Genomic DNA, 24347 nt, shown 5'->3' on the forward strand with positions numbered 1-24347 from the left:
GAGAATGCTGTCATATGCCCTGGAGTCTGGATGAGCATATAAAGAATGCAGGCAACCTGTGGCGGGTGGCAAAAGTACAGATCCCAAAGAAATCAAGGTTTGGTGAAAAAGATGAAGAAGATTGAAAAGGAGGTGGTGGAGGACTCGACCAATGTAGAGGAGCAGACGAGTATGTCACTGATAGACTGCGCCCCCTCACCTCCATCATACTGGAACATTACTAGAAGAGCCAGCCCTTTGTGTGACACCAGTTATTATACCAAAACCGCACTGAGTGTATGAGAGACGTAATGCACTCAAACAACTGCATCAAATGTACCCTTGCACTGAGATGGTAGGAGGATATTGACATACACCCTTGGACATAGAAGAGCTGTAAGTGCACACTGAAAGCTGCAGAGTGACGTCATGAAGGAAAGACACGAGGACGCACTGGAACGATTTGCCAACATTTAAAGAATAAAGATGTAACGAGTAATACGAGAAAACATAATCAAATACGAAGAAATCATATGTACCAAAGAAAGAAGTGAGAAAAAATTTAGTGAATGTACATACACAGAAACACAGGTAGCTGAGACATATAGAAGCTTGTTGCAGAAGAAAACATATCATGACTAAAGCAACCATGAGAAAAAGATGGATGTCGGACTCATATTGAAACCAATCAAGCAACCTCAGAGACAGAAGAGAAGGCTCCAAAGCCAGAAAGGCCCCCTGGTCGTCAGCTTCCTTTTGCTAGTCTGAAGGTAATTGGAGTGGCTGATTAACTATTGCCTTCTTCAGTGAAGGCACATAGCCAATGTCTCACAAACAAGGGAGCTAATGGATTGGCTTCAATAGGTCACATTAGAGCATATAGGTGCCTCTACTAGCACTGCCATATTCTTGCCTCTTAACTGAGTAAAATGTTAATTCTAACTATTCTGTTTTGCACTATGGCTGCCACATTACATACTGATACTAGAAGCCTAGTATGCTTTACTGAGCTCCCTCTAGCACCTATACTAGATCCTAGCCCGCCCAAACTGACAAATACAGCTATACACTATGCTACGCCCTCACAACCTGCACTCCTTAGTGCCCTAGGGTCAGCATCCTTTGCTTCCCTACCTTGTGCCACGTCTAATAGAAACCTTAGACTCCGCGCCAGATTAACAAAATTACACGAACCACTGAGAAGATCCCTACCTCCCACCAGCCTGAAGACTAACTTTCAGCATATTTTAAAACCTATTCATTCTAATTTGTCACCTTCACATTCTATCGCCAATTCTAATGCCCACCAAACCAATAATCATAAACGTAAATCAAGCGATAATACCACAGCCAAACCTGTCCAGGTCAAAGCTGTTACTGAGGCCCCCTCCCTTAAAAGTGCACTTCTCAATGCAAGATCGCTTGTCGCCCATGCCCTTGACATTGCTGATCTAATCACAGAAGGCAATCTTGATTTCCTTGCGATTACCGAGACATGGCTACATAACGCAGCAGGACCGTCGCTTATGTTAGCCATCCCAGATGGCTACACAATAGCCAGACAAGACAGGGATGGTGCACGATGAGGCGGTATCTCTATCATCTACAGAATGTGCCTATCCCTTAGACTAACCCCTACCCAATTGTCGCAATCCTGCGAAATTCTATCTGCTAAATTCCAGATAAATAATTCTCAATCACTCACCATCCATCTAATATACAGACCGCCGGGTCCTCTTGGCAGTTTCGAGGAAGATCTGCATAACATACTTTCTAACAACCACAAACCAACCTCTCAATTACTCCTATTAGGGGACTTCAATATAGGCTTAAATGACCTGATGGACAAAAATGCTACAGATATAGCTAACACAATGAAGGCATTAGGCTTGTCTCAAAAAGTCAATAAACCCACCCATTTGAAGGGGAGAACATTGGATTGGATAGCGGATTATAACTGTGCAGTTACTATCTCATCCATCACACCTCTTTCCTGGACAGACCACTCACTGGTGTCCTTTCACTTATCCACGGCCAGACCTACTCCCACTGCCCCTCTACTAGCGCCACCTTGTCTAACAAGAAACAAAAAAGTATTACAGTTGATAAAGTAATCCCTGCGATCCTTCCCACTCTAAATGCCTTACCAGAAAATCTAGATCCTAGCATCCTAGTCCATGAATTCAACAATATCATGCTCACTACATTGGACAAAATTGCCCCTCTTAAACTTAGATCTAGCAAACCCAAAGCCCACTTAAGTAAATGGTTCACGCCACAACTTAGAGACCTACGCCTTCTGAAAAGAAAAAGCGAAACCAACTGGAGACTCTGCCCCTCCACCGATAATAAAGCCAAATTATCCTTGCTCTCTTCACACTATAAGAATGAAGTCTGCCTGGCTAAACGTAATTCTTATGACGAGCGCATTGCCAAATCCAACTCTAGCATGAAGGAACTCTTCTCTATACTAAAAGAATTAGAGTCACCTATAGCTACACCTGACATCTGTACTAAGGATAAGTCCTGGTGTACAGACATCCAACAGGCATTATCAAACAAAATCAACATGCTCCAAAATAAAATCCAGCACAAAAAAGAAACATTGAATCTACAGCACTCACTTAAAAACCCTCTGCCTAGCGACCGACCGAAGGCACGCGACAATATCTTCCATTTCACCAAAATGTCTACTCTGGAAGTAGAAAAAATCATCCTTTCATTGAAGCCTTCTAATTGTAAAGGCGACATCTGCCCTGCGCAACTAATAAAAGATGCTGCCAGGGAGCTATCTCCGTTCATTGCTAAATTGATTAATGACTCCTTTCTGGCTCCATCCCTGCTAACCTAAAACAGTTGTGGGTGCTCCCTCTCCTAAAAAAACAGAGGTTAGATCCCCTCATCCCTACCAACTACCGCCCCATTACCATTGTACCATTTTTACTCAAAATATTGGACAAAGCTGCCTATAACCAAATTCAGAAACACTTAGAATGGCACAAACTCCTAGGAGGCAGACAATCTGGTTTCCGCCCACTATACGGAACAGAAACTGCCCTTATCGATTTAAAATCCCAAATTGATGAGCTGAGAGACAAAGGGAAGTCAGTACTTTTGCTCCTACTTGATCTCTCAGCTGCATTTGATCTTGTGGACCATAAGATCCTCTGTAGACACCTTGATTCTGCCGCTCACTTCTCCCCTGAGGCTATCAGATGGATTGAATCATTCCTGATCGAGAGAACCATGAGAGTTTTCTCTCCATCGGCAGCTGCAGACCCTACCCCTATCCTGTGCGGTGTTCTTCAGGGTTCTTGCGTCTCTCCAACTCTATACAACACAGATTCTCCTCCCGCTTTCTGGGGATCATAGCAAGGACACGGAGTTGGTGAACAGGGTGTATCTTATCATCCAGGCATGGATGGCCACTCATGGCCTATGCCTGAACGACGATAAGACCGAGTTGATAATCATGGGAACACATGCCAACATCAAAAAACTAGGTCAGGAATTTTCCTCATTCAACATTGATGGAAATACCATCAAAGTCTCCAAGGAAGTAAAAACCCTTGGCTTCTACCTGGATTCCACCCTGTGCTTTGATAAACAGGTAAAATCCCTGGCCTCCACCACAGCCTACACCTGCAAGCTGATTAGAGCTGGCAAGCCATTCCTCTCTAATGACAGCTGTTTGATCTTGGCCAGAGCCTTAATACTATCCAGAACTGACTACTGTAATGCCCTATACAGTGGTGCTAATAAAAATACCATCCAGCGGCTCCAAACATTACAAAATAATGCCTTGAGAGCAGCACTTGGTATAAATAAAAGAACCCATATCTCCTCCATTAGACGCCATCATAAATGGCTATCTACTGGTAACAAAATACAGCTAGAGACCCTATAACTGACTCACAAAGCTCTAAATAACGCTGCCCCTAGCTACCTCACAGATAAACTTAATAGAAGAATCTCTCTCAGACCTACTAGAGCTGGCAATGCTAATTGCTTGGCCATACCTAGATACAGACTCACCACAATTGGTGGTAATAGCTTCCCAGTGAAGGCTTCTAAATCTTGGAACCTACTGCCACTAGATATAAGAGTAGACCAACCTTACCCACTTTTCCGAAAAAATGTCATCAAAAACCTCATCTCTACCTACCCCTAGTCTCCTAACTTTAGGCCTACTCCGTACCTTGATCAGTTGAGTCTCACTCGCCTTATATTCTCATTTAAACTCTGTGCCTCTCTGTAACTTGTATATTTGTACATTGCATATTTTTGTAATCACATAAGTCTTTATTGTATATATCTTGTACATTTTATAACCATGGATACTATGTAAGTTTTTATTGTATATACTGTATTTCTTGTAACTATGTAAGCTTTGCATTTTCTTACTGCTGCGCCTTGTTACTTACGGGTCTGGTGCGCAATAAAAGTAAATAAACAAACAAACAAACAAACAAACAAAAATATACATCTGACGTGTGCCACAATTTATTCCTTGATCACACACAACCCACCATAGCGAAAAATACAGTTTAATCTCTGCTGTTCCTGCACTGTACTCTGCAGTGGCAGTGAGTTTTGGAATCTCCCCACTGCTTCCTCTCTGACTACCTAGCTAACTGGCATTTTCTCCCTTTCCACGTTTAGCAGTCACATAGCGTTTTGAGTTTATGCCTCCTCCTGTAAGGAAGACATGGTATCAACAGTAAGACAGACACAAGTGACCACAGTTCAAGGGTGTTTATTGAACTTCATTTGGGTTTGAAAAACGGCTATCTAACCTAAATCTAAGGATGGGAGCAAGCTACGACCATCAAATAATAATAACACAGTCCTATTGTTGTCTTGTCAAAATAAAAGGGCCTATACTAATAAACCTATTGCCAATCCTTATCTCTAAATACAAATAGTCTGGAAAATAATGTTACACAAAAGAAAAGTGTTCAAGATATGATATGTCAGGATATTCAAACTGTTGGCTTCCCTTCCCCACGTTTTCAGCACGGGACAAGGCGGCACACTCGAGTTTAGCACAGTGTCTGGCTTTTCCAGCACAAGGGTGCAATTCAAAACTTCAACATCATGGCCGTCTGTGCCAAAGTCTCTTTGTCATTCAAAGTCTCTTCTTTCAGACGGCCTGATGCAATAAACAAACAATAAAGTTCCTTTCCGTTATGCATTTCACGTATACAGAATTTTCTTAGGTGATTTACTATTCACCTCAGATCCCCCTCTACTGGGCTCGGATCCACCTTGACACAAAGGGCCTCATTACAACTCCGGCGGTAGCCGTCCCAGCGAAACCGGCACGGCTGCTGCCGGAGTTGCATTTTTACCGGCATCCGCGAAAGGGCAAGAACCGGGTCATGCCGAGTTCGGCGGACCCAGTAATTGCCCATTTGCGGGTGCCGGCAATAAGGGACTCCCCATACCCATTCGGTCCCATAGGATGATCCTGGATCATCTTCAAAACCTCCTGTGTTACATTCAAGACAATATTGACAAAATCACCACAATACCTACCTAAAAAGCAGGTCATCCCCAGGGGATAGTTCTAGAACCCACACTATCAGTGGCGACTGGTCAATTTTTTAACAGGAGGGGAATAAACATTATCCATGAATATACAGGAGCGACTGAGTGAAGTGAGTGAAATCAAACTAACTAACAGGCGTTCAGGCGTTCTCCCCCTGAGAGCATTTTGTAAATAATGGGTTAAATGGGTAAAAACAATACAATTTACAGTCCGTTTTGTAAGGTATCACATGAAAAAGTCCAATAGAATCCATCACCAACATAGCACAGGAGCATTTTCCAAAGCATTGTCATGATGTAATGTCTTTACCTATAATATATGCCCCTATTCTGCTAGTTTAAGTACATGTTTTCATGCAGGCTGTCACCATGCATGTCCATACTGCCTGCACCAGTGTATGCCAGTAATCCCACTTAAGAACATGCTCATCTTTCCTTTGCCCATAATGCCAGTAATGGTACTATGAGAAAACATGTGCATGCTGCCTATATAGGCCAGTATCCCAACATAAGAACTTACTCCTGTTGGCTTTGCCCTTAATGGCAGTAAAAATGCAATGGCCGTGTTTGAACATGAATCATGGCGGCTTTGTCAATATCGGCAGTACAAAATACCATACCACTGTTATCAAATATCTCTATATTGGTTGTAGGTCAGTATGTACACATAAGAACACTTACCTTGTTGGCTTTGCTCATAATGCTGGGGCAAAATGCCATAGCACTGTAAGAAAGCATGCCCATAGTGGCTGCACCAATGTATGGTAGCATGTCCACATACGACTCATGTTGGTTTTATTTGTGGGTGCAGCAGATGAATTAGCCTGGGCCCAAAGGTGAGTGTGTCAAACAAAGGTATGTTGAAACGCAGCACATCTACACTCCTGGCCTCTTTCATACCCATAGAAATACACATCTTCCTGGTGAAATAAAATGGTTGACCCAGTACCAGAGCTTCATAAGCATAGAAACTTTACCCATAGTGCCACTAAAACATGCCATGCCACTGTACTAAAAAAGGTTCATGCTGGCTGCCACAACACAGCCCCTCTCACCCCCAAGTAAGAACACTCATCAAGTTGGCTTTGCCCATAGTGCCAGTAAAGTGTGCTATGCCAAAGTAAAAAATGTCCATAATGGCTTCTTTAAGGTAGGCCAGTATTCCACATAAGCACATTAAACATGTTGGCTGTACCCATAATGCCAGTAAAACATGCCATGACTCTTTGAAAAACGTCCATGCTGCCTGCTCCAATGTAGCCACTCCAGCCCCCACTTAAGAACACTCATCAAGTTGTCTTTGCCCATAATGCCAGTAAAACATACAATGCCATGCTTTAGTCCCCCACCCATGCCTTGCTCCGAGGAACTCATGCGAACACAGGTTCAAGCCCATTCACACACACAGTGAAGCAACCTACAACTTCTCTCTCTTTCAAGCATGTGCTCATACAGAACATTTATACTACATTCTAATTCACAGAGGCACACATTCACACCCTTACACAACATTCACACGGTTGTAAGGGAATGGAAGGAGGAGACTGACACACAGGTGGCATGATTGTTGGCAGAGACATTTATTAAATAAATTAGGGTCGGGAAAATACCTTCCTGTACCTAAGACTAAGAGAGGTTACCCTGCCTCAAAATAATAGTCGAAGGAGTCTGGATAGCTCAAAGAAATAAGTCCACCTTCGTGTCAAAACCCTATTTCCAGCCCTCACACTAAGAACTTTAATGTGAAAAGGGAATCTTCTTTAGCCTCAAAGTTCTTTTTCAAGTCGCAAAATAAACTTCAAAAAGCAAGGACACCCTTACTCTCCAGGTTATCGCACCCTCCAAATGTCCAACGAGGGTCTTCCTTCTTTTAGTGTTCCAATAATGTCCACAAAATAACAGTGGGAGTTGCTTCTCTTTCACAGTCAACCTGGCTCTCGTTTCCCCCAGTTACTGGGACTATGAAGATTATGTTCAGTACCACATTTCCAAGGATAACGTCCTGTTTCCTCTTGCCTTCTCATTGGTTTCACAGCCAACCTGGTACACTATCCTGCCAGGTACTGTGATTATGAAGAGTGCTTTGGCTCTCTCTTCATATGTGAGTGAGTCCTAGGCTTTGCCTTTTCTGGGCTGTAAATTGTGGTTTTCTTGTTTTGCTACTGCTTTGTTGGTCACAGCCAACCTGATGTACTATGCTGCCAGGTACTGTGACTATGAAGATTGCTTTGGCTCTCTCTTCATATGGGTGTGAGTCCCAGATTCACCTTCTCTGTATTTTCAATTGTGCTCTTCTCACTTTGCTACTACTTTGTTTGTTCAAAGCCAACCTGGTATACTATCCTGGCAGGTACTGTGACTATGAATATCTTGTTGGACGCCTTGATTAGGTTTGTGGATGGGAGTCCCAGACTCACACTTGGTAGTTTGAGTCCACCTGCTACACTAGCCTTCCAGGTACTGTGACTATGAAGATCTTGTTGGAGGCCTAAATTAGGTTTGTCAGTGCAGGTCCCAGACTCGCCTTCATAATCCTCCCTTCTCTTAGCCATTCTACCAACCGTCCCAGTCTCCCTGACCTCTCTGGAGAGCTTACCAGTGGTCTTCGGTTGTGTGCGGGTGCTTTGGACCTTCTTGACTTCTCTCTGCGTGTTCCAGGGATCGGGTTGGCTCCATGCTGACTCCTGGCCTCTGAGTTGTGCATCTCAGCTTCTCCATGGGCGGCAAGCTTCCCGTCTGGCTGGGGGCTCAGGCCTCTGCTGCTCTCGTGTGTCTATCTGCAACAGATGTTTTGGGACGCCTCTACCATCGGCTAAGCGTCCCGCTTCTGGTACTGTTGGCGTCACCTCTCCTCTAATGCTGCTGGGATTCGAATCTCCCACTTCCTCCTGGGAGGGCCTCTCTCTTCACCAAGTCCTTCTTCCCTTTCTATGTTCCATTCCGATTTGCTTGACACAAATTGACTAGTGCGTTTACTGCTTACTTCTTCCTTGTCTCAGTATTATAGTCATCCCTGTACCCAATGTTCTTCCTCGTCTCAGTGTCTCTTGGGGAAGTGACATTGTCTATTCTGTAGACATACATGGAAGTGTCTGGGGTTATTATGTCCTGTGCAAGATAACAGGGTAAGGGAGGTTGGGGTGTAGGGGAATTATACCATGTTTCTCCCAAGGTGTCGTCCCTCGCCCCACAGGGGTTTTCCCTCCCCATGAGATCCACCCGCTGAGTGCCACCTGCAGGGGGACCATCGGATAGTGACCTCACCTACACCGCCTCACGGGAAGGGGCTTCCCCCATGGAAGCAGTGACGACATCATGCGATTCATCACACTGTACTCTTCACATGTGCAGTTGCACAGCCACACCCCCTTGCATACAAGCACACATAACATTACAGATACCTGTGTATATATACACACCGTCACATGCACGCAATTGCACATACAACATTTTTCTTTTCTTAACTGCTCCAGGTCTGGACACAGCCTGCAAGGTGTTGCATGTCCTTCAGCTGCCACGCACCATACAGACCATACAGACAGGAGCCTGGAATAACGGGGAAGCCGGTCTTGGTTCATAACATGTGGCCATGATGTGCACCCCCTAAGCACATTTGACCCTACAGTTCCCAAACTGCTTGCCAAAAGGGCAATGCAAGGCCGAGGAAGGAACACTCCCCAGCCTTGCATGGCCCATTGCGCATGCAGGATGGGGAACTGCAAACTGTAAAGGGAAAGCATGTTTGTTTGCATTTGCTGCCTGGGTGGCTCCTCCATAATGGCTGACGGGTCGGTGCCCTATAATGACGAGTCACCATTGTGCCCTATACTGACATTGGAAAACAAAAAATGCTGGAAAGAAAAGGTTATTCAGCAGGTCATTTCCGGTCATGTACCTGTAATGTGGAAGACCATCCTGCCAGTCATCCACCTATCTCAGACTCTCCTACATCTTAGAAAAGAACTAAAGACCTTACTGTTCAGATAGTTCCTAAGCTAAGGCGTGAGTCTGGAGAGCTCTGGCCAGCAGATTTCCGATTGTCACCTGCCAAGCCCATATGTTATGTTATGTTATCTTATGTTAACTTGTACCGTGCACCGTTACCACCCAGGGGCAGTCTCTAGGTGCTCACTTGGCTCTGCAAGAAAGAGGACAGTGTTGGTTAGTGAGGGTAGAGGAATAGGATAAGTCCATAACCAGGAGAAACTGGCATCTGTGTGTGTTGGGTTGCAGATGGGTTGGTTGCGTGCACTGGCTTGTTTTATCCGTAAGCGTGAGTCCCAATGCCTTGGTTGTTTCTTGAATTTGAATGTCTGTTATGTTGGGTGTGTGTTTGTGTTTTCTATGTGTTCATTGGCTGGTATTTAAGGTTGTGGTTGAGCGTACTGGCTTGTTGTGGCTCTAGGTGTAAGGTCCAGTGCCTGGGATTGTGGTTGAATGCAAGTGTTAGTTATGTTGCGCGTGTGTTTGTGTGTAGTTTGGCTAGCCCATGGGCATGTATATTTCAAGGGATGTGTGTAGGGGGGAGCAGCAGTGGGGTGGTTAGTACACTGGGTACTCTCAAAGTGTTTCTCAGTTGCTATTCTTCACGATTCTGTCTAAATGTGATGAATGGCTAATCTTCACAAATCTATCTAAATTTGACGCATGACTATTCTTCCTAATATGTCTATTGTAACACATTTCCTGCCCCCAAAATACATTTGGGCACAACACATTTTATTTCCCGCAAATACATCTAAATCCTGCATGACGTCTGCCCCCTAGTATACATGTAGGTGCAACACATTTCCTTCCAGAATTCCGTACAGTGACTAACTATGGAGGGTAGCACAAATCAACTCGGAGGCTATGTTAGCGCTGCTTACATAATAGCAGTAGCATTGTAAGAGTGGCTGGGTTTCTGGAGCACAGTATGGTTGTGCTTCCTGCCTGTATCGCAATAGGATGACTAGTTATAGGACGTGGCAACGTTCAACACAAATTAGCTATGCAGCAGAACACAATGGCTAACTATGTGGCCCAGCGCAGTTATATATCAGAGCGCAGCAGAGGAATGTAACAAGGCTATACCAACAGTTCGGGTGTGAAGTATGGCTACTGTGCGCTATGAAGGCTCCATCTAGAATATAGCTATCTAACACACTTAGACTGAGTGCCAAAATGGCTACCTTACCCAATTAGGCTAGATGATAATAGGTAATCAGAGTGGTGGGGATTTACTGGAGTAGAGTAATCACTGTACTCCCTGCCCACATCCCACTTACCTTATCTGTCACTGTAGGTTGTCTGCCAGTAGGTTATCATCAGCTATGCACAGCACTCCTTTCCCTCTCAGCTAGGTTCCTGCTCCATAAAAACCAAATACAAAACAGTAGCCCCATCCTTTAGTTTGTTTCTATTTGAACTTCCCACCCGTTCTTTCATATGTGTGTATTAGTTTATTATTACAATTGTGCTTCCTGGGTTATTTCATCTGCCTTCTGTCGATCTATGGAAGTTGATTGTTTTTATTCACATAAGATCTCGTTTTTTTATATTTTAGTTGTTTCCAATGAAAGTTACACAATGTAATCAAAAGTGTACCAAATATATATACCCCATGGTGTGTTTGATCACACAGTAAAGCAGCTTGCATTTAAGTTGGCTTTGCTCAGTTTGGGCCCGTTCAATCTTAATCATCCAGCAGAAAGATTGGGCAACAGTCTTTCCTGACTCCATGGTGCTGTGTGAATATGTAGTATCTGTGGTTTAATCAAAAATACTGACAATGTAACCTCATTTCCCATGTAGGCATGAGAGTCGACAGTCTGATCCCAAGGACTATGATGTCTCAGAAGCCCCACAATGTAGACGTGATTTGCGCAAATCGGCGTATCATAGATTTGGGACAGTAACACAGGAGGCAAGTATCTAATTTTCATGTTTGTATTGCATGTTCAGTTATTAAGGTTACTGGACTCCATATTCCTGGGACACCATGTCCCAGTCCAATTTAATAAAATGGACTGAATTCAAACTAAAGTCAAAGCCTAGGACTGGAGGGAGTGTGGTTACCCGGCTGCCACGGAGTGACCTGTTAACCTTATGAGTGATAAATATATATATATATATATATATATATATATATATATATGTGTGTGTGTGTGTTTTCACTGAAATAATTCAGCGGATGTGGGAAGCCATGACCAGCTGAACTCGGTGCGCTCCCGTTGATGTCCCCCATAATACCACGTCCCCCATAATGTCATTTTGTAAGTCATTGTGACTCTTCCCGTACAATATGTATGTGCTCATGGGCTTTGACCACAGTATATTTTAAGCCAAGGCCACTATGCATGCCGTGGTCTCTATACACTATTCACACCGTTCTTAATAACTTTTTCATTTTCCGGTGAATTGTTCCCAACATTTCCAGTTTGGGGGTGCTCTTTACAATCCCTTGGTTTAGAAAATCCCATCCAAATCCATCCAGCAAGACAAAAGTTATTAGCGTCTCTGAGCTTCTCTGCTGCAAAGCACCAATACCGATATAAAGGTTTTAAGGCGCAGGGGGCACCACGTTCTCTGTCAAATATTTTAAAAACGACTCAATGGATTTACCCCACACCAGTCAAGGGCCCTCATTACGACCCTGGCGGAGAACCATGGTGCAATTTGCACCATGGTCCATGGCGCTAAGCTGCCAACTCCGCCATGGTGGTTGGCGGACTTACCGCCCCATTCCGACCTTGGCGGGGCGGTAAGTCCCCAATCCCCATTTACCCTTCCCCATTCCCATTTTTGCCCCATAGGGTATAATGGGAGTGCGGAAGGCGTTAATTACGCCACCGTAAATTACGGTGGCGTAATTAACAACAAGTCCCGTAGCGCCATGGATTTTTCCGCCTGCAAAAAGCAGGCGTAAAAATCACCATGGCGCTACGGGAACTCGTAGTCAGGCGGAAAGGTGCGCCATGGTTTACGCCGGCGTAAACCCCTTTCCGCAAGGGTCGTAATGAGGGCCAAGGAAATTAAGTCAACGCTTTGTGCCAAAATTGTTTCTTATTCGGTTCCAAATGTATACAGTGGTTTTCAACCCGTGGCTGTTCCAAACTGCACGTTTTCTCTATTGGAAAATGAATCCGAGTAGGCAGAAAACAGCGTTTTTATGTTTTCTTAATAACTGTTTCATGTTCTAACAAATAGTTCCCAGAATTTCCAGTTGAGTTGGACCCTTGATAAACTGTTTGTTTGGAAAATATCATCCAAATCTATCCAGCAAGTCAAAAGTGATTAACCTCGCTCACCTTTCCTGCTGTAAAAAGCACGAAGGCCAAAGGTTTTAAGGAGCAGGAGCACCCCATTCTCTGTCAAATATTTTAAAAACTAATGAATGGATTTACCCCAAACCAGTCAGGAAATGTAACAACGCTTTTGCCCACGTTGTTTCTATCTGCCCAGTGGTTTACGCGCTAAGGCTGTTCAAAAACTGCACTTTTTCTCTATGTGAGAAGGAATGGGCTGAAAACTGTGAAACTGTGGTGTTTGGTTTTCTTAATAGCTTTTTCATTTTATAATGTTGTGTTCCAAAAATCTGCAGTTTGGGAGGGGGGGTTTAGGGGGAGAATGGGTGCTTGACAAACGGTTTTGCTTTGAAAATGTCATCCAAATCCATCCAGCAAGTCAAAAATTACTGGCAATAGAATATTGGGAAAAAATGGCTGCTTTTTCATTTCTCAAAATGCTTTCAGCCTCTCTGCTGCAGTTTTGTGAGAATGGGGCACCCCCTTTTCTGTCAAATATCTAAAAACTACTGAACGCAATAACCCCAGAGCCCCCCCCCCCATCGGAAATCGAGTCAATGCCTCATGCCTAAGTTGTTTCATACCTACTCCAATTCCATCCGGCAGTGATTGTTGTGCGCTCAAGCAACATATTACTTTTTCCTCTATGGGAAAATGAATGGGGACTAGGCTGAAACTGCATTTTTTGGTTTTCTTAATAACTTATTTTTTAATGGATCTTTCCCAAAATGTCCAGTCTGGGAGGGTGAGGGGACGCCCATGAGTGCAATTTTGTTTGGAAAATTACAGCCAAATCCGTCAGTTATTAGCAATTCATTTTTCAGGTTCCCTATGGTACTTAATACTCATCTCAAGTATAGTGCAGCGACCGGTCCACTCTAGGTGGCTGTCGCCGCCCTATAGTTAAGGTGAGCAACTTGATCCATAGGAAATGCGAACATTCTATTGCTAATAACCTTTGACTTGCAAGATGGATTTGGCTGATATTTTCCAAACAAAACATTTGTCGCAGGCCTCCGCAGACTGGAGAGTTTGGGAAAGATTTGTTAAGAAATGAAAAAGTAATTATGAAAGCAAAGAAACCCTTTTTTGGCCCACTCCCATTCATTTTCCCTTAGAGAAAAAGTCCTAATTTTGTCAAGCTGAAGCACATAAACTGCTGCATGGAATTGGACCAAATGAGAAACAACTTGGGCACTCAATTTCTGGGACAGGTTTTGGGTAGTTTTTAAAATATTCAACAGAGAACGGGGTGCCCCTGCTCATTAAACCATTTATATCGGCTTTGGTGCTTTGGTGCTTTGCAGAAGAGAGGCTGGGCAAGGCTAATACATTTGGACTTGCTGGATGGATTTGGATGAAATTTGCCAGCCAAAGGAAAAGGTTGTTAAGCGCCCCGCCCCAATCTGGAGATTCTTGGAACAATTCATTAAAAAATGAAAGTGTTATTAAGAAAACATAAATACACAGTTTTCAACCTACTCCCATTAATTTTCCATTACAGAAAAAGTGCAGTTTTTGAACAACCATAGCGTGAAAACCGATTGCAGATTTGGACCAAATAAGAATCAATTTGTGCACAAAGCGTTTACTTAATTTACTTGACTGGCATGAGGGTGCTCCCTGTTCCTAAAAACCTTTATATATATCAGCCTTGGTGCTTTGCAGCATAAAAAGTTCTGAAATCACTTTGCTCGATGCAAGTGATTTCCGCGATATTACTGGGAGAAGCCCCAAATGAAAGAACTCAAAAGGCTATTTGGAGGAGGAAAAAGGATGTCATCAAACATTCTCGACATCAGAAAGGTCTCCCGGGATCAGTACAGATCAGAATCTATAGGGCCGCGACATGGAGCACTCCTCGAGTGTGGCCGCTCTACAAGGCTGCCAGCCATGCCCCCATTCAGAGCCACACTGTTGACCACAACACTTGCCCCTTGCCATTTTGGTGTTCTCCAGGCAACCATTATTTCTATTACCGTACTCATTAAGAGGCTTCTGCAAAGCAAGAGACCCTGATCTCAACGTCATAGCACCCAATAGCTTTGCTTCAGTCCATCTTGATGCACACAATAGAGCCAGAGCAGCCACTAAACCCACTTGTCACTGCAATCCTGTGCTGAAGAACTCTGTTCCCCTCTAATAGGTCACCCTCACCCTAAGGACACAGGATATGGCTATGCATGCTGTGATTCTGACCCCTGCTCTAGGAGTCTCCCTACCAATGTTGACTGCCGAGCCCCATAGAAAATATGCGATTGGGGCCCCTTCAGGGGAGAAATCATGGGCAAACCATACACACTTTCCCTGTGGTGTGCTTGGGGTGTGCTTAGTGCAGGAGCCCTGCTGCCACAATGGGCCAAACACTGTTCACCAGTTGGCCACAACAGGTGCGCAGTCTTCAGGAACCAAGGAGTCCCAAAGCTGCTGCCGCAGAAGTTCACTCCTGCCACACAGCATCAGCCTGCTGTTGATAGCACACCCCTGCACTCTGCAGAGCTCACGGCAGCAAGGACAGCCTTCTCCACACCAGTTCTGCCTTTGCCATTCAGATAGCTTTCTCAGACGTCATCTTGTAATCCTGCACAGCCCACCAGCAAGGACCACAGTTCTTTGGGTCCAGTTTCTCTCAACCCCCTGCTGGTGTTAATGAGCTATCCAGTGCAACAAAGCGTTCATACACCTTGGGGGGACTTCTCTGGATCACATCAGTGCCAAAAAGTATAGATTATTTCAGGTTCAAGGCCATGAGGAAGCAAAGCTCCATAAATTCAGTTTAGCTCCATGTGCCAACAGGCCATGCCCCTGCCCTGCTCAGTGATGGAGCACATTGCTTGTAATATCAGGGCAAATGTAATAGTGAAAAAAATTGAGTGTGGATCCGTGAAATCTCTTTTAGCAGATGACCTCCTCATGTAATTGACAGACCCCAAAATATATTTGCCTATGTCCATGAGAGAGAGTGGCCATTATGGACATCTTTCTGGCTTCAGTGTTAACAACACAACATTTGTGATCTTCCCCTGTGTTGAGTCTACTATGACGGGTTAGAGAAGTAGGGAAGTAGGGAAGTAGTGATTATGATGGAATGCAACTTGTCAAAGATAAGATAACATATTTGGGAACATGGATACCCCAAGATCTTGGTACATTAAGTGATGTTCTGATATATCCATTTAATATGCTAGTATCATAGAAGGCAGAGTGCAGCGGCTTGACATACACAAGGATAAGCAAGGTGCTTATACAATAAGGCGGAGTAGCGGCAGAGTAGCAGTCTTGGCAGCTACCCTACCCCAGAAACCTGTTTCCAGTCTGTCTCCCGTTTATAATACCTGTGAGAGGAGTACTGTTAAAACCCCCTTGTTGCCGCGGAGCGGCCATGGAGTAGCAGCAGAGTAGCAGTCTTGGCAGCTACCCCACTCCAGAAACCTGTTTCCAGGCTGTCTCCAGTGTCTACTACCTGGGGGAGGAGTACTGTTAAAACCCTCTTGTTTCCGCGGAACGGCCACAGAGTTGCAGCAGAGTAGCAGTCTTTGCAGCTACCCTATTCCAGAAACCTGTTTCCAATCTGTCTCCAGTCTCTACTACCTGGGGGAGCAGTATTGTTAAAACCCCCTTGTGTTCCGCAGAGCGGCCACAGAGTAGCGGCAGAGTAGCAGTCTTGGCAGCAACCCCACCCCAGAAACCTGTTTCCAGTCTGTCTCCAGTGTCTACTACCTGGGGGAGGAGTACATTTAAAACCCCCTTGTTGCCGCGGAACGGCCGTGGAGTAGCGGCAGAGTAGCAGTCTTGGCAGTCTATGGCCGCTATGGATGCCATAGACGCTTCAGCTGCTCCCAGCTTGGCCACGGAGGAGGAAGGCTGCCGCCTTCGGAGTTCGCACTCTCGCCGCAACGAGGCAACAGAGAAAAAAGAGTTGGGAAACTCAAAAAAGCACTTCCACACACCACACCCGGTGACGGCATCCTCCCTGTGCCCATCACCCTCCCTCGTCTTTCCAGTCACCTTTGACAAAATTGAGGCCAGAGGTCCAGTCGGAAGATGCTCGTCACACCTCCCTCCACAACAAACTCAGCGAATTTGCAGCATCGTCAGGCTGTGAGCTGTGAGACTTCAGTAAAACCAGAGCACCACACGCCCTGTATACACACTCCGCAGACCTAAAATGAGAGCAACTACAATTCACTGGAGGAACTTGGTCAAACGACAACCCAGCACAAAGTCGCCTCCACGGAACGTACCTCTGGCCCCTCAGGTCTTCCCGCACTCGAGCCCTTACCTAAAAGTGGTTATTCTGTCCCGCATGTCGGAGGAGAGGCAGTGTCGGATACGGCGGGTGAGGCAGGGGGCGGGGCACGACCTGGTGGGGGTCCATGGAGGCGCGACATCAATGGGCGGAAAGGCGGGTGATGTAGCAGAATACGAGGAGTGTGGTCTGAGCGGGGGGAGAGACGCAAGGAAGCCCCTCTCACTGGCGGCTCCCAATGCGGTACCTGCCCCTCTCTGTGAACGACCGAGGCGCGGCGCCGCAATAGAACCTGCGAACAAACAGGACGCCGGAACATCAACCGCCCCAGAAAAGGGGCATCCCTTGGTGCTCACAGACCCAGGCAAAGTCGTCTTTGATGTAGAAATCCAAGTCCATGCACAGACCCAAGGAAAGGACCTGCAAAGCTCTTCAAGCTGTGAAAATGAGTCCAGCCTGGCCCAAACAGGGTCCAAAGACGATGCTCTCAATTGTGATGAGATTTTCAGCAACTACTGAGATAGTTCTTCTCTGAGAGCAGCACAGGGAAAGACAGGGGGTTGTCAAGCAAAAATCCATGCTGAAAACATTTAGGAAAAAAGGAACCCGGAATCAAACGGAAGCTCCACATCTTCAAAGGAAAAGGTGGTAACATCCACTGCAACAACCAGGAGCTTGAAAAAGTCCTCTCAATCTGGCAAACGGAAAAAAGAAAAAATCGTAGACCCAAAGACCCTCTGCCTGTAAATGTACTAAAGGACTTCTTCAGTAAGCAGTCCAAAAGAAAATTTGACAAAATAGCTGAACTCTCTGATGCTGAAATGCTACAAGCAGTACAAGAGCCTCAGATCCCCACAAAGCACCGAAATAAATTGTCCACAAACCAACTACTAAAGACTTTACCTCGCTTTCAACTGAAACGAGATGGCACTTTGGGAAGTCCTTAGACTCCTCTAGTGTACCATCTAACTACTCTTCAAAGGTCATTTTACCCATTGCAGGTGAAGATGTACAAAACAGTAGGGTGGAGACTCCTTTATTGATCCAATTGCCTTCTCAAAACTCGTTCCCAACTCAGAAACCCAATCCAACGACTCCTCTTTGTGAAAGCCTGCTTGGAAAAACGAAAGAAAAACTCAATGGACCTCTCCCTATGGGAAAACTGTTTGTCGAAGAACAGAACTGGCCCTCTGGGGAGAACAACTCAGAAATTAACCTACCTTCTCTTACTGGTGAATCAGCTTCCAGAAATGTGAGCGGACCTCAAGCAGATCCACCACAGAGGGACAAAGACATACATCCTCAAACCTTGGACCTAGACCTTCCAAGAAACACAGTTCCAAAACAAGTCTGCCTTTATGGAGGGACTCGTTGCCAACGCTCCTGTCCACCCCTCCAAGAAACAGAAGACTAAGTGAATTACCATCAATCCCATCAAAAGAGACACCATAAAGAAACTGACCTCATCTCAGTACCGTCAGAAGTAACAATAGCTCTAGCACCCTTCTGTAAGCTTTATGAATCACTCAATGACACATTAAAAGACCATACTATGCTTTCAGCAATGATGCATACAAAATGAATATGTCTAGAAGGACATATTACTGCCATGGAACAAAGATGGAAATATCAAATAAGTCCAGACATCACCCATACCATTGCTAAAGCAAACGAAGGGAGAAACACATCTCGGGACCAGGAATTTGTAACTTCAGTTGAGACAGGCACTCAAACTTCTACGGATGTGTACGTCCACTATCAAAAACAAAATTCAAACCCTCAAGACAGACTACAAAGCAAGACCACAAATAGTATTTTAGTAGGACACCGCACTATGGCTGTGCAAGGACAAGAAAAAGTAAACTGCACGAAGATACTAACTACAAAGAAGTCAAAAGGTAGCCGATATCGAGAAGGCAACAAGGAACAATCTACAACCAACAACTGTGTTATAGAGGAAGATGTGATCTTACTTTCGGTGGAACCCGCGAGCAACACCACCTCCGAAAACTCCTCTAAAGAAACTCTCAACAAATATTTTGCCAGCTTTAAACACACAAATCTCAGACTAAAAGAAGCCCCTGCAAACAGACAACAAATTACTCTTGGCTTGCACTCCTCAGAGGCGACACACTCCAAAGCAGAAGAAAGAACAAAACTTCAGCAACCTATTTCCACCCCGAGAAACATTCCAAAAGATTATGTTAACAACAGAAAAGATGCAGTGTCGCATAGTCCACAGAAACATGAAACCAAAAAAGTGCAGATTGCTAGTTCTCCAAAAACACAGTGGAAGACTTCATAGCCAATGAGGATCTGATGAACATAACTCAACACCTATTTGCCGAGTAGGAAGCTCCTCTTTCTAAAGACATGGTTGGAAATGTGAGTGAGACTGGCCCCGACAAATCACCACAAAGAAGGATAACATCACCAACGAATGCGCTGTGGAACAGGAGGACATTGTTAACTTCCACACTTTGGAAGATCACTGTAAAAAAACTATCTTCAAAATCAAACTGGGGATCGTCAAAAGAAACCTGGTTTCAACCAGGCAAAGATGGAACAAACGGATCAAAAGATGGTCAAGCAAACTCGAGAAAATACAGATCGAGGGTGAGAGACGCACCGCTTCAGAGAACTCTGCCAAAAGGAACAAGCAAGAGTGAAAACCACTTGTAGAGAGCATATACTGAAAACCTAAGGAAGCAACTGACCACCCAGAAACTTGAGTTCCTCACCCTTGTCAAAACTCTGAAGATGAAAAAAAGAAGGAGAACCGAAAACCAAAGATCGTCCCTAAAAGTCGTGTGACAAGCGAGCAGACTTTCAAACTGGAACAACTGTTTGACAACAGAGAATACCTAGTCCTAAACAGAAGAACAGTCCTCAACTTACTTCACTGCATACCCAACCTGCGTCTACTAAGAACTGACGACCTAAAAATAGTTTAACCGGACCATGAGGGCCAGAAAGCTATATTGTATTTACACATATCTTCTCCAGTTGTGAAAATAATGATAAGTGACGCAACCGAAAGCCTCCTAAGATTGGGATACGACCTTACAGAGGTAAAAGACAAAATGTATGCTCCTGTTTCTTCCTGTCAACCTAAAGGCACCACACAGCCTTCAAGTGACCACAAACGTAAATCCAGCTAAACACAAAAAACAGATAGAATCTAAGGACAGAGATCAATGCCACCTTAGCCCTAAAAACAAAAAAAACCCTCAAAGCATCAACTAGAAAAACAGAAAGCGATCTGCACCACAAATCCTCAAGGCCACCTGCCAAGTCTTCACCTCGAACCCAGCAATCAGACACCTTAACCTCTGATGACCCTCTCGAGACAAGAAGATACCCATGTGGGCCGGCACTAAAAATAAAAAGAACAATTGTACAAGATCTGTCATCAACAGCCCCAAAAACCTAAGAAAAGGAAAAAACAGCTCCCTTCCAACAACTTTCGGCTTGGATACCAAAAGCACTAACGTCCGATCTAAGAAAGTAGCAATATGCAAGTCCTCAGCACCAAGTGCAAACGTTAGAGTACCTAGACCACCAAGGTTGAGGCTCGGTTCCTGGAACACGCGAGGCTTCCAACATTTGACGAGTCTTGGGGGCGTGGACCTGGGAGCCTTCGATATACTGTGCTTCCAGGAGACCTGGTTGATTGAAAAACCAACCCTGGATGGATATGACCTCGCGTTCTCACCGGCAAAAAAAGGAGACAAAGGTCGTCCCTCTTCGTGACTAATATCGGCGGTCCATCCAGGCAGCGGCCTGCACCTGAAAGAAATTCTGGTGGCAAACTTGTTTTTACTGGTAATACTTGTAAACTGGGAACACCAAAACAAAAATGCAGGTAAAAAGTACTCTACACCTGTGATAATCATGAATACGTACTGGAACCCTCAAGCGCTGGCAAACAAGAGCTACCTCACAATGATGGAAAGCACAATTGACAAAGCTTATGCTGACCATCAAGTGTCACACATAATGATCTGCAGCGACCTCGACGCCACATGCCAAACCAAGGAGCAACCAAAAAGATCCCCACTAGAACAGAGAGGCGCTTTATGACTAAATAGGACTGCGTCTAGAGAACTCTTCAACCTAGACTCTGTGTTTAACCGCCCAGATCGGATTCCAACATGGGAAAGAGAAAAATCCTCCACAACAGTTGACTACATCTTTGTTTCACTTGCAGCGCTTCCAGTAGTAACCTCCTTTGAGGTCATAAAAACTAAATTGAGTGACCACAACTATCTCATGGACATCGACCTCTGTCCAAAAATTGAAAATGTGTACGCAACTAGAAAACAACATCTAGGGCAACCGACTGAAGCTGAGTGCTAACAACATCAGAGAACTCACCAAAATGTACAACGAAGCAGACAGTCGCAGCAAGCCAAATTGGAAACCCCAATCGGTTGACTACCAACCACTGCTCACGACTTACAAGATAAGTGCGAACAAACTGAAGTCTTCATCAACACCCAAAAAACACAAGTTTGACAAAACCTTGGTGGAAAAAAGTCAAGCTTTACAAAGAATCAAAAGAATGGCATTAAAGAAGAACACTCAAACAAATAGAGATATGGCGTTCGAAGCGTAAAAATAATATAAGTCTTGGGTCAAAGGACATCGACTGCCATTATATCAGCAGGACTCAGAGGCGATGCTGAGGAAGTGGAGCGGCCACAACTCTCGTGAATTCTGGTCCCTGATAAGATCTACAGAATCCTCAATGGACAACGCACTCCTGAACAGCATAAGAGAAGCTACTTCGGTAAAGCACTTCAAAAACCTATTCAACTTCTTGCCAACCAGTATCTCTCTAGCGCAAAATGAAACAAACACATGGTGGGCCGAATTACACGACAGAGACACCATCCTAGAAGTCATTAGTATGCTGAACACACCGAGAGCCCCAGGCCCAGACGGAATAACCACCATCGACCTCAAGAACCACCCTGAGGAATGGGCAACCTTTATTAGTTTGGTCTTCAAATGATGCACTGAGTCCAAGGCAATACCGATATCCTGGACCTCATCAACAGTGGTCCCCATTTTAAATTAAAAAAAATTTCGGCCCATTGCATTACTGCATGTAATCGGGAAGGTATTTGGTTCTCTGCTACTAACTCGATTCCAAACATGGGCACGCCATGCACCGTGTGCTGACCCTTTCCAGGCAGGATTTGTGAAGAATATTGGAACGACTGCAAATATCATGCTCTTGGGCATCCTCAAAAGTAAGATCATGGAAGGGGACCCGAGGGTTTTCATCACGTTTATTGACCTGGCTCAAGCATTTGACCAGATCAACAGAGACAAACTGTGGAACAAATTGTCATCTTGGAAATGCCCCCCAGAAAACTTAAATCCGATAAAGGCCTTACACACAAACACTAGAATGCGAGTACGCTTGAACCAACAAGGCCTGTTATCCATCGAAATACCAACAATGAGAGGTGTAAAACAGAGGTGCCCCCTCACTAGTGCACTTTTTCTAGCATACTTAGGCGATCTTCAAAGACACCGAAGGAAGTATAAGAGCATTCCGCCAACACTCGGCCAAGCGAAAATATCTCGCATCTTGTATGCAGACGACATGATCTTACTAGACCACATCGTGATTGGCCTACAAAGACAACTTATCAAAATACAACGACTCCGAGATTAACAAAGGAAAGACCAAAGTCATGTCTCTAGAAAAGTGAAGCAAGAAAACCGAAAAATTAAAATGCCACTTGGAAGGCCCGAAAATAGAAAAAGTGAAAGAATTTAAATATCTAGGAGTGACGCTCGACAGTTAAAAGTCGGAAACATCAATGCAGCATGTCTTACATGAGAAAATAAGAAAGCTAACATTGCAAGCAAAAGCTGTGGACAAAAAGTTTGGTCGATTCTCACTGCTAACTGTCATTAACTTCTACATAGTGAAAGTAATACCATCTATAACATATGGAGTAGAAGCAATGCCAAAATAAATATGGCTGACACTGGGAAATTATTTCTGGAGAACCCTCCTCAACTTGCCAAAATCGACTCCAATGCCTTTGATCAGACGAGAACTAAGCCAGCTATCCCTCCAAGCAGTGATTGAGCGTAACAGTATGATGCTATACAGAAAAACCCTACTGCTTAATCACCCTCAGATGTTTAATCTGATCAACGAGTAAATTGCAGGAGGACGTTGTAAAATGCTTAACCAGTGGAAACAAGAAAACATAGAAAAACTGTTGGCAATACAAAGCTCCGAGGAAGAACTGACTTTGAACACGTCAAAGGTGAAAAAGAAAATGGAAGAACTTGACTGGATTTACACTTTGGATACAGCATGAAAGTACAAACTGATGACTCATCTGCCACCACAGACGAGGAAATTAAATCAGACGCAGGAATTTTTTGAAGAAATATCCAAACAGAGCTCTAAGGAACATTTCTATAAGAGCACGCCTGAATCTTCTGGAGACAATCCTAGCGACTAGAGGCCTCAAACAAGTGCAGATTCTGCAAAAATCGAGAGCAGATTGAAACAATAAAACATCTTCTGCTGTCATGCCCTGGAACTCAAAAGAACAGACTGCTACACCTGAACAGCCTACTTGCCTCATCATTTATCTCTGAAGAAGATTTCTGATGGACACGACTGATTGGTGGAGCCAAGACCTCATGGGTAACCGCGACAGCACTAATCATGCAAAATGTACTTCTTAATGTGGAAGGAAGAAAGGCCTAAATCCTTCAAATTCTTCAACTCACCAACTAAGTAAAATACGCTGCCTTAAACTGTAACATAAGAGTCAAATTAGAAGCAAGCAAACTACTGACATCTTTTAACTAATCGTACACTTGCACATTGTAAAAATCAGACATGTGATTGAATCAAGTAATAAAAAAACAAAAAAATAATATGCTTTTATTCTGCACCAAATCATAAAAAGGTAACTATCCCCCGATTTGTGATACATTGAATACAAACATGCTAGTTAGTGAGAAAAGACTCATCAAGGGTCTATGCAAATACGACCACTTCACCCGGCCCTCATCGACCTTCACTGGCTCGCACTGAACGCACAAATCACCTTCAAGTCTTGCTGCATCATCTATAAGGCAGTCACCCTCAAGTCACCTAGCGACCTCACTGAGAAACTCAGCATCTCCGGCGTAGAGCATACCACCAGAAGCCAGGGCTTGAAATCTGCTGCTACAAAAAGGAAAGGGCTAGAAAACAAGCCAGAAAACAAGCCAGAAAACGATCCTTCTCTGCTTAC

The 24347-nt window shown here is 44.4% G+C and overlaps 1 protein-coding gene across 1 annotated transcript in view; it reads left to right on the top strand.

Moving 5' to 3' along the window:
* Window positions 1–24347, top strand: part of CFAP95 (cilia and flagella associated protein 95) — a 244276-nt gene that overhangs the window by 44519 nt on the left and 175410 nt on the right. Inside the window, exon 2 of the mRNA XM_069625791.1 lies at window positions 11323–11434. Within this exon, the coding sequence (XP_069481892.1) occupies window positions 11323–11434 (112 nt within the window). The remainder of the gene's footprint in view (window positions 1–11322; window positions 11435–24347) is intronic.

This window comes from Ambystoma mexicanum, chromosome 6p (assembly GCF_040938575.1).
Source record: "Ambystoma mexicanum isolate Mex_15411 chromosome 6p, UKY_AmexF1_1, whole genome shotgun sequence".
In the NCBI taxonomy this organism is placed as follows: Eukaryota; Metazoa; Chordata; class Amphibia; order Caudata; family Ambystomatidae; genus Ambystoma; species Ambystoma mexicanum.